This window comes from Solanum tuberosum, unplaced genomic scaffold, assembly GCF_000226075.1.
Source record: "Solanum tuberosum cultivar DM 1-3 516 R44 unplaced genomic scaffold, SolTub_3.0 scf00105, whole genome shotgun sequence".
Classification (NCBI taxonomy): Eukaryota; Viridiplantae; Streptophyta; class Magnoliopsida; order Solanales; family Solanaceae; genus Solanum; species Solanum tuberosum.
In genome coordinates, this window is record NW_006239031.1 from 137,640 (window position 1) to 153,572 (window position 15,933).

The following is a 15,933-nucleotide window of genomic DNA, read 5'->3' on the forward strand; positions in this document are numbered from 1 at the left end:
TATATATATATATTGATGATTATAAACAAATGATTTTTACTTCTTTTTTTTGTGGTGGAGGGGACGGGGGGGAGGGGAGTAAAGATGGTTTGCTAACAGGTCTTGCAAAATTTTAAATAAATGTTTTCTGGGTGTAATTATAAATACAAACTTTTTATTACTAGCTATTAAGGTCAACTAATTCTTTAACCAAAATATTTAAAAAGACCCCACTAGCTAGGTATTTAAAAGACTTAGGCTAATATATATAATGCATTCTTTTTACATTGTCAAATCACTGAAAAAATAACGTGTCTTAAAAATATAGGAGTAATAATTAGACAACTTAAAAAAAACAAATTATCATTTACAACATATAAAATTGACTAATTGTAATTAACTACTATCCGTTGACAGTTCACAAGAATTAATCTGTTGACAATTTAAACAAGCCAACTAATATCAAAATAATTGCATGAGTGATATAATGTACTCCATATCGATATGCTGCCTGTTACAATTGCAATTATTTGTGTTAGTATAATTTTGGTCAAACACACTTTTAAAAACAAGAGAAAGCATGCAATAAATTTCCTTTTGAGGTAAAAAAAAGGGTAAGAGAGAGAATTTGATATTAGTGAAATTAATGATTGTTAAAAAGCAGTTTTAAGTATTTATCTCAAGATCTACTTCCTTCGCTTTTATTTTTTCATTTATTCCTAAAATAGATTTTCATTTTTATATTTGTCACTTTTGATTTATCAAGAAAAGATTATAATTTTTTCATATTTTACCCTCAGCATTAAATACTTAATTTCTAAATCGTTTTTCAAAACATCATTTAATAGGGATAATTAGATAAAATATCTATATCATTAATTATTTTCTTAATGATTGTGTTAAGTCAAATCGTGGAGTATTACTTTAACAATTAATTGGGTGTAAAAAGGTTATTATTATACTCACCTAAAAGCATGGTTTCGAAATTTTAAAATCCAAAAAGCGATAATCGATGGCTAAATTTATTGCCTTACCTAAAATTGTGTAATTAAATGATCATTTTGATTTGACTAAAGCAAATAGCTCTTCCTCATGAAAATATCAGATTGAAGGTTGGATGTTCGGTACGGCGAAAAATATTTAATTTAAATATAATTCTTATAAGATAGATTATCATTTAGCTCTACGTGCCTAACGTACTAGTGCATCACGCACATGATATTAATATGGCATATATGTCTAAAATTAACATAGATATATGAAATATAGGACGTAACATCAATAGCTCGTGGCGCTACGCCTAGTCGATATGCCATATAGCTAACTTTTCAATATATTTTTGACTTAACTTCTTCTTTTTTCCACTAATTTTATTACACTCTTAAAAGGCGATACTAGCTAGTAAAATACATTATTTTCCATCGAATAACATATGTCTTTTGCCCATTCTGAGCTTCATCAAGTGTCCTCATAAAGTCTAGACCCGTAATTTGATTTTATCAATCTCGATCTAGAACAAATTTAACATTGAAGTTATGAGCTCGATTGAATTAATTATATTTGAAACTAAAATTCATAATTATATGTATATTCAATGAAGATATTTAAATACGATTGAGTCAATATTTAATCTTTCTTAATACTCACTATTCCAACACTTACATTGAGTCACAAGAGTATGTAACATCTAACGATTTATGCACAAATAGATATATGATTCTGCTACAATTTGTAAATAAGTGTAATAAATGATATAATTATAAAAACACAAGGAAATTGTGAGATCAAATAAATACACAGATAATTAGGGGCTGGCAGTGATTGAGATAGATGGACAATTTTTTTATCAGAAATCTTGAAAATTGTGATCAAATTTCTATGTGTGTACTGTTTATGTATTCTATCTACCCCATTTATTATTTCATTTCATGTGGCCCTGCTACATTACAGTACTATAATAATTAACCCAACCTCCTTTTCTACTCAATATACACCCCGCACCCCACCACCCCTTATATATTTGGAATGTTGAACAAATCCTTTTTTTGGTATCAGTGATGAAATACCAGAAATAGTAATATATTTTTACTTTTAAATTTAATTAATTAAAATTGAAAAAAATAATTATTACATCTCATCTGTCAGCAAACAGTACTAATGGGACTAGTTTATGAAGAACTTTAAAAAAAGAATAGAAAAAATGTGGGATATTTTTTTTGCTTTTTTGAGTTGACTAATTCATAGGATAAATTATTATTTTAAAAAAAAAAGATGGAATCATATTATATTAGCAGTTGAATGGACAAGAAAAGTGAAGACAAAAACTTAAAGAGTCTTTAAACAGAGTGGTGGATTTTGGAATAAAGAAAGGATAATGAAGAATATTTTAAAGTCTTTTGTGGATTCAGAATTTCATAAATTATGATTTTATTTTTGAGCATGTTAAAAAATGTTTGCATCGAATATTCTAGTATTTATAACTTTTTATTATTAAAATTATCACAGTCAAAGGGGTATCATAAGTTATTTTATCCATCTTTTCTCATAAAAATAAATTCACTACATTTTAATCTCTAAAGTGGCTTTTTTCTTTTTAAAATCGTAGTGTATAGGTCAGTTTTCGCGCATCTCAACTAATTTCATGGAATATCTATCATCTGATTATACTAAAGAACTACACATAAAATTGACGTGTAAACCTCATATTAAAACATTACTTATCAAGAGTTGCTCGTTTAAATGGTAAGTATGTTCATCTTCAACTCTAAAATTGTACATTCGGGTTATTAAAAGATGGGGGGAAAATCGAGAATTTTCAGGTAAGAGGAAAATAAAAACAATTACTTGTGTCCCTCATCTTTTTTGTTATAAAAGATGGCATCTCCTTAATCTTTAGGACACAAAGAATATATATAATGCACACATTCGTAACTTCATTATTTCATTTACTATTATTTATGTATCTAGACTAGATAATAGCTTTCGATCTCTCTAGCTATGGTGTGATAGGGTTTTTCTTTTTTTTTTTAGATAATCATTTTACCAATTTTTTTAACATTCTAACTCAGAATGTATAATTGTTCATTGTATTTGTACAATCAAAAATCAATCACAAAGAATAACAAAAGAGGGAGGAAAACAAAGTAGTTTCAGAAATAGACACTAAGTATCAATAAAACAAATACTCCTAATATTTGTATAAGTATTAAAAAGGTACTCCTCCGTCCACTTTTACTTTATCACTAATTGCTAAAATAGATTTTTATTTTTATTTATTATTTTAGATATATAAAAAAAATTATTTTTTTCCGTATTTTACCTATATTATTAAATACTTATTCTCAAATTCATCTTTTACGACATGATACTAAACATCTATTAATATCAATATTATATAAAATATCTATTTGAATAATTAATTTTTTAGTGAGTGTGACACGTTAAACAATAACAAGTAAAAATCAAGAGATGAAGCATACGTTATTTTCTCATATTATCGGTACAAGTAATGTATATAATTTTTACTTCGGCTGAAATTTGAACGTTACTATCCCCATTTCAATTTTCAACTTCATTAACTTTCATATAGTAATTTTACAGATGAAATTTGAAAGAAAATAATATTGTGTGCGTGAATATTATTATTCCTCCGTCTCATTTTATGTGACAGATTTTGGATTTTGAAATTTAAATAAGTCTAATTTTGATCGTAAATTGTTCATAGATCTTTTAGATATTTTGAATTATCAATTGTCAATTGTTGTGACTTATAGTACTTTTTACGTAGTTTATAAATATATAAATTTTATTTCAAAAAAAATGAAGATTTTATGCGCAAATTTCCGATCAAACTTAAACTGTTTGACTCTCGAAAAACGAAAAATGTCACGTAAATTGAGACAGAGAAAGTACTATTTAAGAATAGAAAAATTATTTTTCAAAGATTGTTGATAAAAACATAACAAAAAAACAAATGAAAATAAAAATAAATTGAGGATTAGTTTTACGATCTCAGACTTTATAATTAAGTTACAATTGTCTGAGATTGCGTGTTTGAAAGAAGAAACTGATGGATGGACTCTGAATAATATGCAGTTGTCCTTTTGATATTCCACAACCACATCATTATCTTTTTTCACTATTTTCTTTTCATTTTACTCTCATTGTATAGGAATACAATTTAATTATTTATTATATTACTTTCTTCCTATAAAATTATTTATTTACTATACTTTTACTGAATATGAAGTTTTTTTTAAAAAAAATTAAAAAATTGTAATATTTTAAATTACCTTTTAAAAAAGTAATATTTGTGGACTATTTGTCTAATAAGTGAGATCTAATAACTTATTAGTAATAAAGATAAAATTTTGTTAGTGTCATTAAATATTTGCATGTGTTGTTTTTTTTTAATCGATTAAAACGAAGAGCATACTATTATCGTTGTCCTTATTAAGAACAGATGGTCAAAAATAGTTACTGTATCATTTTAAATAATTAAAAATATAAGTTGTTGTTTTTACGGTTTAACCTTTTTTCTTAGTTATAAATATAAAATAAATAAATTAATATAGTGTAAAAGAAAGAAGCATTAAACTGAAAAAAAAAAAAAAACTACTCCATAAAGAAGAAAAAAGTAGTTATATTATCCTTTAGTTCATAAGTAATAATTTTTAGAATGCAAAGTAAAAAATTGAGAGGAGGAGAGAGCATATAAATTGGGACAAAGGTACTATTATTACAGTACTCATTGTGTACAATTTTTTTAAAATTTTAATATTAGTGTATTTTTAACTTCTGTAGCAAAGTGTGTATATATATATATATAAGTAGCTTTCCGTGTTTCTTTCAATTACAACTCCATTTTTTCATTTTCAATCTTCATATATATATATATAAAATAAATCTAGTATTATAAAGTCATTATTTTTTATTATTTTTTTGTTACAATAAAGTATAAAAAAATGAGTGATGATTTAGTGCCAATAATAGAATGTCTGAATTTTGAAGAAATTAACCCACTGGTAAGTGGTATGTCATCTATTTTCAGCTAAACACCTAATTATACCGAGTCTATCACTCTGATTAAAATCAATTACCTTTAATCAATTTGTTATAGCTAAATAGGAAATTTCCGACAAATTATTGTTCAAGAAATTTTGGCCTTTTGAAGGAAAAAAAACAACAGAAAAGGCAAACTTCAAAGAATTCTAAAACTAATAATTTATTTGATCAAACTTTTAAAATCAATTTATTTTAAATGTGTTTTTTGAGAAATATTTTGTATTTCACTATAAATTTAAGAAATATATTTTTGAACAATATCAATCTTTCAATGTTTGATAAAACTTCTTTAAAGTGTTTTTAAGTCTATTTTTTTTCAAGAGAATACATTTTAAAACTTTGCAAAACAATTTATACTAATCCTTAGAAATATTTATTTTCTCTCAAAAATTTGATAAAACATTTCACTTTTTAAAACTAAGTAGTTTTGGCTTTTCTAAATCTTAGCCAAATAGTTTATAAGTAAAAATTTTAGATTCCAAAACTCTAGGAATGAAATCATATTTGGTAAGAGTTTTTTTTTCTTTTTAAATTAATCATACTCTAAAATTAATATCATACCCAAAATGGAAAATCGAAAAAGAGTCCATCACTTTGTCTCCGCCGATTTAATCAAAAATTTAATGATCTTTTAAATAATAATTTGAGGAATATATTATATATTTTTAAAAAATAAAATTTTTGGCTAGTTGAGCCTACCAAAATTCGTTTATTTTGTACTTTGCTATTTCAGGGCAGGTTTGCCGTTCTTTTTTCAACCAAATAATAATAAAGAAAATAGAACTCCAAACAGCACAGAATAAACATTAAATGGAACATTAATTTTATGAAATCTTTTGGCAATTTACTTTTTGTAGTAATGGGCTTAAATTAATTAATTTATTAAATAAATAAAACGCACGCCAATTTCTTTTCTCTTGTTTCTGCTTATATTTTTTTAAGTCTCAATAATACAAGAATCATAGCCCGAAAATAAAACAAACAAGAAAAATTATTTTCCCTATGTATGAAATGATAGGTTTTTTCTTATACTAATTACGTTGAAAAGTTGATTTGCTTTTCACGGTTAATTGAAGTGATTTATTTATATAATAAATAATTGTATATTTAAGTGATTTATTTTTTTCTTATGCTTTTCATGTAGCGGAGGATTAATCAAATTCATATAAAGCAAATCACCCGTCTATTCTCAAACAATGTGTGACTTTTACCATTCTAATATTCCACATATTTTTAATTTAATAGTATAAAATTAAAAATAATTATTTTTACTTTTTAAATTTCATGTCGAATTAAAATCAGACAAATTAATTGATACTGATGGAACAATAGATACTATTTTTTTAAGAGAAAATAAAATAAATATTGAATATACTTTAATAATAGGGTGTTAATGTCATTAAGATTCACATGAGTTGCATGCATGAGTGGATATTTTGGTCAAAGTTAGTCTTTAAGAGAGTAGTTTTACATTAATACAAAATGTAATTAATAAATCACGAGTGGTGTAATGAGCCACATAAAGGCTTTGTTGCTTATATGTCTAATTAATTTCATGCATTTGCTTTGCTAGCTATTACTACTCCCTCCATCATATTATTTCCCCTTTTCACACGCTATTAAGAAATTATAAAATAATAATATAATTTTATTAATATACCTCTTAAAAGACTTTTTGAAATTTTTATAAATAAATATGAATATTTTTAAAAAGAATTAATTGTAAGAGTAATATAAGAAAAAAATAATCAATATTTCTTAATTTAATAAGGTGAACAACTAATTTTAATAAGATGATCAATTAATATAGGACGGAGGAAGTACTAGCTTATCAACATCTTATCAAATTAAATATACACTTATAGTAATATAAAAGAAATTACACTATCCATTTATTTTTCACCTACTATAATTAATATATCATTTATTATGTTGTGTAGGTCACAAAGCATGTTTGTCATTTGCAATTTATTAATAACTAACTTTCAAGTAATATGGTTGTAGAAAATAACTTTATTTTCTCGGAATATATTGGATAAGTTCATTCTTACTAATGAATTTAAGTTATCGTATGCATTAACAACGTAAAGAATTTGAAAATAATATTAATATGTAACTTAACGTGTGGCTATAAGTTAGTCGTAAGTTATCTTAGCTTGACATAAAAATTTTAAATTTGATTATACAAATTCAAAACGTGTCAGATAGATTTAAACGAAGAAAAGGACTTATGAATTTGTGATGAGTTACTTTTGCTTTTTGAAAATTCACCCCAAGGTAAAAGTCATACTCCATATGGAACACCATCACATTCTTGCTTGCCTTAATCTAGCAGTTTAGATTTATGTGCATTTTTCACCAATATTCATCTTATTCTATTTTCAAAACATTTTTTTTTAAAATTTCCAACCAAAAGAAAAAAAAAAAAAAGATTGCTTGTAAGAGAGTTTATATATTTATGTACTAAAAATTAACTTATTTACCTTTTTGTGTTAAGAAAGTCTTTATTGGATTCTCTGTATGTCTCTTTCTTTTATCCTCCTCACTCTCTCTGACACACTGCACTCTCTATATGGCGTAATTTTGGTGCCTGATAGTGCAAGCTAAGCAAGCACCCCACTTTTTTTTTTTTTTTCCTTAATTTCTAAAAAATATTTTTCTCTACTAAATAAATAAAATTAAAAGAAAAAATAAACTTCATACTATTTTCATCTACCTATATATCTTTCTTTTTTTTTAAAAAAAAAAGGACTTAATAGTGACCATCTAAAAGTAAAATATACTACTTGATAAATTAACGTAGACGGATCAAAAGTTTGAAGTTTATAAATTCAGACTCTTTTGAAGTTTTTGGTGTCTAAAATTTATAATTTATGTATATTAAATGAATTTTTAAAAATAAATACAGAATTTGAATAAAAAATTATTAAATTATGTTGTATTGTATCGAAAATGGTTCATTCTCCTATATAATTATAATAATATAGTTTAATTAATTACTAATGTTTATTTATACTAATTTATAAATAATCTAATTTTGTAAATATTTTTTACAAAAAGGGATATTAAAATCAAACTCATTAATAATAAAATGTTTTTTTTCCTCTCTCTCCTCCTATCTCTCTCCAACTCTTTTTTGGGTCCTCACTACTTCTATAAGCTCATGTTAAGTGCTTCACTCACTAGCAAAAACCACAACAAAAACACTCTTTCCCCTTTGTCTCTCTTCACTTCATTCCTTTGTTTATTTTTGTCTATCTCATCTTCTTCATCCTCTCTTTCATTTATATTATCCCCAAAATTAACTCCATAAAAGAAACAAAAACAATCTTGATCATTTTTGTAGTTTTGTCTCTTGCTTTTGAAATCTTAAAGAATCTCTCTTTAATTTTCACCTTCACTACTCTTCTTGATCTCTACTAGTCTTTTTGCAAGTGTTTGACCCTTTTCTCCTTCACTTTCAAGAACTCAAATTTTAACAATGATTCTAATAGTACTTCAAAATTTAATTGTTCTACATTCCCATAATGAATTGGTGAGAAATTAATTATGTTGATGATGCATGAGAGGGTCAATAATGTATTAATTCCTAGTTGTTTCAAAAAGAGTGGACAAAATTTGTGAAGATCCCCTAGGTTTTTTTAATTTGTTTTCCTACTTATCTTTTGTAGTTGAAGTCAGCCACTAGTTTCAATTTTAATCATTTTAGTCTATAGAGCTCTACTACACCTATACCTTAGCTTGTACTAATTTTAATAATTTCCTATCTTGTCCCTTTTGGTCTCCACATAAGTACAAAATTTTTCTTGAAAGAGGTTAGATATGGAACTTCCAAGTCAAGATCATGAGGATATGCCAATACCAATTAACAGCACATATGGACACATGATACATCATGATCCTACACCACCCAACAATACCAATCACATTATACCACCTTCTATGAATGGTCCTCCTATTGATGCACCACCAGTAGCAACTGCAGCAGATCATCATGTACCTTTCAAGAAAATGATCAGGTACTGTTAAATTGTTATACATTCTTTTAATTATATGTGTGCGGGCCTAATTTTTTTAACGAGCCTAAACATGTTTAGTACTAGTACATTTCTTTTTTGCCTTAGTATGTGTGACACCTCATGCCTTCTCGAATATCTTTGTTGAATTGTGTGAAAATTTCAATCTTTCAAATATTGTTGAATTGTGTGACCCATCTTAATCGTCACACATGGTCTGAATGGTGTTCAAATTAATTATTTTTTAACAAGCTAAAACACTTTAGAACTTTCTTTTACTTGGTACTCCTATGAAATTAAACCTCTTCCCCGTCTCAACTATTTGTTGAATTGTCTGACCATCCCAGCGGTGTTTAAACTAGTTCTTTTTAATGAGCTAATAAAACACATTTAATTTGTATAATACAATGTTGTTTTCTATAAATACAAATTAAATACTGTTAACGAAATATTTGGACAGGTACAAAGAGTGCCTAAAGAACCATGCAGCATCTATGGGTGGTAATGCAACAGATGGATGTGGAGAATTCATGCCAAGTGGTGAAGAAGGTACAATTGAAGCTCTGATTTGTTCAGCTTGCAATTGCCATAGAAATTTTCATAGAAAAGAAATAGAAGGTGATCAACAACTTCAATTACCATCTTCTTGTGATTGCTTTCATCATCTGAACAACAGAGGAGGATCAACAAAAAAAGTTTATTTAGGACATAACCATCACAAAACTAGTTTAGGTCCTGAACCATTTGGTACAATAATTCCAACTAGACCAATAATACCACCACATCATCAAATGATAATGTCTTATAACATGGGCTCACTTCCTAATTCTGAATCAGAAGAACATGATCAAGATCATCATCACATTGGTGGAATTATGGCTATGGCTAGACCATTACATCATGTCAAAAAGAGATTTAGGACTAAATTTACTCAAGAACAAAAGGATAAAATGCTCAATTTTGCTGAAAAAGTTGGATGGAAAATACAAAAACAAGAAGAAGGTGTTGTGCAACAATTCTGTCAAGAAGTTGGAGTTAAAAGAAGAGTGCTTAAAGTTTGGATGCATAACAATAAGCATAGCCTTGCCAAGAAAAATGATAGTATTCCTAATGAAAATCAAGTTTGATGATTTTTATCTACTTTAATTTGCTTTTTTAATAATATGTAGTGTAGTACTAGTACTAGTGCATGTGGGGAATTTTGGAATTTCTTATGGTTGTTCTGGATTTTGTTTAATTAATTAACTAATTAATCTCATCTCTCCAGTGCTGACTGGATTTATATTTGTCTTTATTTGATTGTACACTTTTTTTTATTGGGATGACTAATTTACGAGTCAACTATAAATTTATATATATATATATTTGCATTGCTCCCTAGACATTTGTATAAACTATACTAGTAAACTACCAAAGGAGTTTTTTTTTGTTTGTACGGATGACACTTGTGTTGAACCAATCCCCCAAAAAATAGGAATTAACCGGACCCCCCAAAAAGAAACAGAAATTGATCTTAAAGATTAATGAGTACTATCTATTTGCTTGGTGTTACATGGTTTGGTTTGAAGCTAGGTTATGATAAAATTATTTATTTAAAAAGAAGTTGTTCGTTTAAAAAAATATTTTTTACCTTATTAAGGAGAAAAAAAATACTGAAGGACCTTGAGGATATTTTTGTCTCAATAACTAATTCCCTTATTATTATTCTACTTTATGCAAAGATAACTTATCCGAAAATTAGTAATCAAACGAGAAATAAATCAGTAATTAATTTTTATCACGAGACTATATATATTTGTCAAACATACCAATCAACCCCATTCTGTTCTAAATCTATTTTTTATTGAGGATCAATAAGTACTAATGCCATTTTTTCAAGAGAAATATCAATTCAATGTTCTAAAATAAATAATAAAGAAACCAAAATTGATCTTAAAGTTTATCTGATTTTAGTTTTCAGTAACTTATAATTTTTTTTTCATAAATTTCAAATTTTGACTTCGCTTCTATCAAAACAACATATAAAACAAGACTATGAATTATTCACTTTCTCCCAAACCTATGGTGAAATAAATTTGAACTCTCTAGCTACAAATTGTTCTGTTTTTAGACTTTCCATGACCACGCCATGTAAAGGGCTTTAAAGTCTCAGATAGACAAACAACTATGTTGCCAAGGCAAGACTTAAAACAGAAAAAGTACAAATATGGACCATGAACATAATAAATATAATTACAACTGAAATCAAATATGTGATTTCCAGCTATAGTTATAAGAGACTTATGTGACCACATATTATATTGCATTCTTGGCATTACCTTATTAATTCTTTGTGGTCCATTACTCTAGAAATTACCAAATTGGTTTTAACTTTAATTTTCAAACACTCTTCATGTTTAGACCAATCAACTATTTCTATGCCTTTTGATGAAAGAAAAAAAAAAGTTTGTTCCTCAAGTGTAGTAGTAGAGAAAGAATAAAGGAGGGGCAAGTGGAGGGATTACACCATCTCAAATAGTAAAGTAGACAAAGAGGAATTACAAATTCAAATGGAGTTTAAGCTAGCGTTTGACCATATATTTTATATCAGATCCTGAAAATTTATCTTTAGATATTTGTTTGATCATGAAAGTTATATCTTATTTTGAAAATTTATGAGATTTCACTTGCACTCACAAAAACTTCAAATAAAACTTGTGTCCAAACACAATTTCAAGTTCCAAAAAATATAAATTTTCAAATTTAACTCTTCACAGCTCAACTCCAAATATCTTTACCTTTAGTATCGAAGAAAACTTAGCTATTCTATAACTCAACTGCAAATAGTATACATAATTTAAACAAAGGGAAAAAGGTTTGAAAAATACTCCAACTTTGATCGAAATTGTTGTTACGATACCAAACTTTATGGAGGACCTTTTACCCGCTGCACTATTTAATAGTGTATTTAAAAGGTATATATGTGCCTACGTGGACACGTTATTATTTATAATTATGCAATATTTATGATGTCCATGTGGGCATATATATACCTTTAAAATACACTATTAAATAGTGTAGGGGGTAAAAGGTCATTTCCAAAGTTTGGTATCATTACTGCAATTTCGATCAAAGTTCGGATATATTTCAAACACTTTTCCCTTAAACAAATGAGAAATATTTTCCGTTGGACTAACTTACATAGTTACAATTTACAAAGATAGGTAAGATTTGTGTACGCCCACCCTCTACTAACCCTATTTATGGAACAGATACAATTAAACTTGCGTTGGATTAAGAAGTGATTCTGACATCATTAATGTTCGATCCGCAACTATGTAAAATGAACAATTATGGTTCAACTCTTCAAATATTAGGAGCAGCCTCTCACAAATATGCTGTAATTAAGCCGGATCAAGCATATAATTTTTATAAATTACAAAATTAGTTAATAATTAAATCCAATAATAATTTTTTTGGAAAATCTTCGCAGAATAATTTACACTTCGATCATCTAATTTATGTTTATATATCATCGGCTGTATATAATAGTATGTATATCATATATGTATGTAATTTTTTTTTATAATATATATATATATATATCCACACTATTTAGACATTGTGTTCAAATTTTGTAAATTAACTGGTCCAAAGTCCAATGCATTGGACTGTATTTTTTCCAAAATTTCTACTATTTATTGGTATAATAAAGTTAGATAAGATTTTAGAAATAACAAACATAATAGACATAGTAAGGTTGTATGACTATAGTTTTGATTATTGCGCTTTATATTGATAGTTCTGTTTGCTATGGAGGCTGCAGTTTGTATATTTTTGCCCGTTTGTATATTTCACTTGCGAATATACAAATATGGTAAGTATATACAAATTCTTTATTTATACATTTAAGAATTTTCCAGAACTCCATTTGTATATTTCACTTGTCAATATACAAAAAGGGTGATTTATTATGAGTTTTCATAAATCGTCTACAAATATCCAAAGAAAACATATACAAATTTTAGATTTATACGATCATGAACTGAATTATACAAATCATGAGAATAGCAAGTATTGGAGTAACTGTAGCCATGAATTACAATTTTCTTAAAGGAAAAACCTTTTGGCCAGAAAATTTGGCGAAGATGGTATTTTTCATATGTTATTTTACCTTTTTGAACATTTTTACCTTTTTAACTTTAATACATTTTAACTAAAAAAATGAAAAAAAGATTAGTTTATTTTAAACTAAAATAGATATTATAGATTTTTAAAATTTCTGGCCAAATTTTCTTGCCATTTAGCATTACCCTTTCTTAAATTGTAGATGTAGTATCTAATATAGGCTAAATGTTGGTTATTCTATATAATTTTCCTATATGTTAGAAAAAATATTTTTTTCTTTCATAAGCTCCAAAGTACAAAGCAATTTAGGGAATTGGGCTAAATAAAGCCCATTTAAGTTCTATTTTAACGCTGATGGTTCGAAAAACACAACAAAAAGGCCTATTGGGCCAACACTCGAGACTCGGGGCGGGTATTGGGTGACCCATTTTCTTCCACAACTCCGCCGCATCAATTCACTGTCCGTCGCGAAACCTCCATTGAAATGCTCGTGAGTGAGCTCAGAAGAACCATAGAAGAAGAAGAAGGCTTAACAAATGTCTGCCATATTCAGATACAAATCAAAGCTCCACACTTTTACCTTCAGAACATCTCTTTTTTCCATATCGTCTTCCAAATTTCATTCCTCTACTTCTTCCTCTTCTCTCAAACCTAGAAGAAAACTCTCGCTCCTCTTCAACCCATTTGAAGGTTCTAGAGTAGGGCTAGTGTTTAGATTCGAGGATTCTAGACTAGGGTTAGGGTTTAGGCATAAATGGGAGGGAAGTTCCGACAACTACGATCACATAAAATCAGAGGTGAACTGCCCACGCTGTTCGAAGATGATGACAGTGCTATTCTCTAACAGGCCGTTGTCGATCACCGCCGGGGAGACTGGAATTTACCAGGCGGTGAATTTGTGTCCTCATTGCCGGACAGCGTTTTACTTTAGACCGTTTAAATTGGAGCCTTTGCAAGGGACTTTCATTGAGATTGGGAGGGTTAAGGGAGGTGAAAAGGAGAGTGAAGATGAAATGGCTGGGAGTTCTGGGAAGAATGATGGCAAGATTTGGGAAAAGTTGAGGTCTTATAGTGGGACCAATGGCAGTGATGATGGTGGACAGGGTAGTTGTGAAACTGAAATGAAGGATTCGGAGGCGAGAAAGGAAGAAGGGTGGGGAGGTACTGATTTGGGGATAGAGTTGCTTACACCAAAGGAGATATGTAAAGGGCTTGATCAGTTTGTTGTTGGGCAAGAGAGAGCCAAGAAGGTTAGCAAGTCTCTGTTTCTGCAGGGGTATTCAACTTTGGTCTTACTGACATGATATTCTACATTTTGCAGGTGCTTTCTGTTGCAGTTTACAACCATTATAAACGAATATACCACTCCTCTTTGAATAAAAAGTGAGTAAATATATGCTGCTAAATGACATATCATCTCGCTAACATGTGTACTAGTGAAGATGTCTCCCCTCAGTGGAAAATTTGATCCTTTGATAGGCCATCCCATCTAAAACTTGTTTATTCTACTTATTTAGCGGTTGACTCAAACAATGTCAGGAGTTATTTTGATTTCTCCTTAGATGCTCCAATCTTGTGACCAGAAACCGCTCTTGATGCTATTTAAATTTGAATAAATCCTTTGATTGTTGATGAAAAGTAAATGGACTTGGTAACAACTTGTAGAAGATGAACATTAATAGATTACACACTTTCAGAGGCAGCCAGATTGGACTATGACCAGATTTATTTGATCATGAATGAGCATAAGGAGTTTTTTGTTTTTCATCTTTAGGAAAAAGACAAGAATTATCTAATAAGGAAGTACAAAGGGAGGAAGAAATGAAGTCTTTTAACAAAGAAGAAGTGTCATGTGAATAGGATATGCTTCCTCCACTTACTGGCAGATCTGATTTTGTGCTGTGATCCTCCTTTTTAACGTCCAGCACTAGCTCAGTCCTTGGTTATTCACTTGTGAATAAGTTTTGCTTTACTTATTACAGAAACTGTAATCATAAGAAGAAAAATTGAAAGCAAACAGAAGTAGTGTGTTTTGGGAGAACATGCACTGTAGATTTAATTGTTTTGGTCACTGATAGTACCAGAGGCTACTAGAATCCATCAATAACTGATAGTACTGATGTTAATGTCAGGTCAGATTCTCGTAAAGTTAGAGATGAGCTGGAAAGTATTGATAATGATTCGGTCGAATTAGAGAAGAGCAATGTTTTGCTGATGGGCCCCACTGGCTCAGGTATGATATCTGATTTCTAGTTTGAGGAATGAGGAATTAGCCCTTCATTCCTAGTTTCTTTTTGGTGCACCAATGAAGTTTAATTTTGTATAAAAGATAGGGTGACAGTATGTGGAGAACCATATTATGTTTTACATTCTTTACTTTGAATTTAGTACTAGTTTATGGAAAAATTTCCTATTATTAACAAATGATTGCCTTATTAGAAGAAACTATCTATAAGAATCTTAGTTTCAATAGATTAATTGGTCGTTGCGTTCTAACTTGTGTTTTCTGTGAATGAAAGGACAGGGAAAACATTACTTGCCAAGACACTTGCTCGTCTCATCAATGTTCCTTTTGTAATTGCGGACGCAACAACTTTAACACAGGCAGGTTTGCAATAAATTTCCGCTTCAAGTTGATTCAGTGCTATTTGATTCTCCCGTTGTTTCTGAAATAGCTCTAAGTAGTGTACTTCTTCATTTATGAAGAACTCGACAATAAAAATAAAAGATAATTGAACTCTTGCCTTTGGGGGGGGGGGGGGGGGGG

At 28.6% G+C, this 15,933-nt stretch overlaps 2 protein-coding genes across 5 annotated transcripts in view; both read left to right on the forward strand.

The window, feature by feature from the left end:
• The first annotated feature begins 8,217 nt into the window (after nucleotides 1–8,217).
• Nucleotides 8,218–10,360, forward strand: LOC102602161 (zinc-finger homeodomain protein 4). Its single transcript, XM_006349211.2, has 2 exons — nucleotides 8,218–9,062; nucleotides 9,520–10,360. The coding sequence occupies exons 1-2, from the start codon at nucleotides 8,866–8,868 to the stop codon at nucleotides 10,184–10,186; spliced, it is 864 nt and encodes a 287-aa protein (XP_006349273.1). The 5' UTR covers nucleotides 8,218–8,865; the 3' UTR covers nucleotides 10,187–10,360.
• A 3,177-nt stretch (nucleotides 10,361–13,537) lies between these two features.
• LOC102602500 (CLP protease regulatory subunit CLPX2, mitochondrial) overlaps nucleotides 13,538–15,933 on the forward strand; it is an 11,718-nt gene continuing 9,322 nt past the window's right edge. For 2 of the 4 annotated variants that reach the window (XR_001473629.1, XM_006349213.2), the window contains exons 1-4: nucleotides 13,538–14,416; nucleotides 14,488–14,549; nucleotides 15,299–15,399; nucleotides 15,691–15,770. Coding sequence is in view for 3 of the 4 variants with exons in the window: in XM_006349213.2 (XP_006349275.1) it covers nucleotides 13,703–14,416; nucleotides 14,488–14,549; nucleotides 15,299–15,399; nucleotides 15,691–15,770 (957 nt within the window). In the remaining variant the exon portion in view is untranslated. The remainder of the gene's footprint in view (nucleotides 14,417–14,487; nucleotides 14,550–15,298; nucleotides 15,400–15,690; nucleotides 15,771–15,933) is intronic. The other 2 variants (XM_006349212.2, XM_015309523.1) reach the window with 1 other exon arrangement.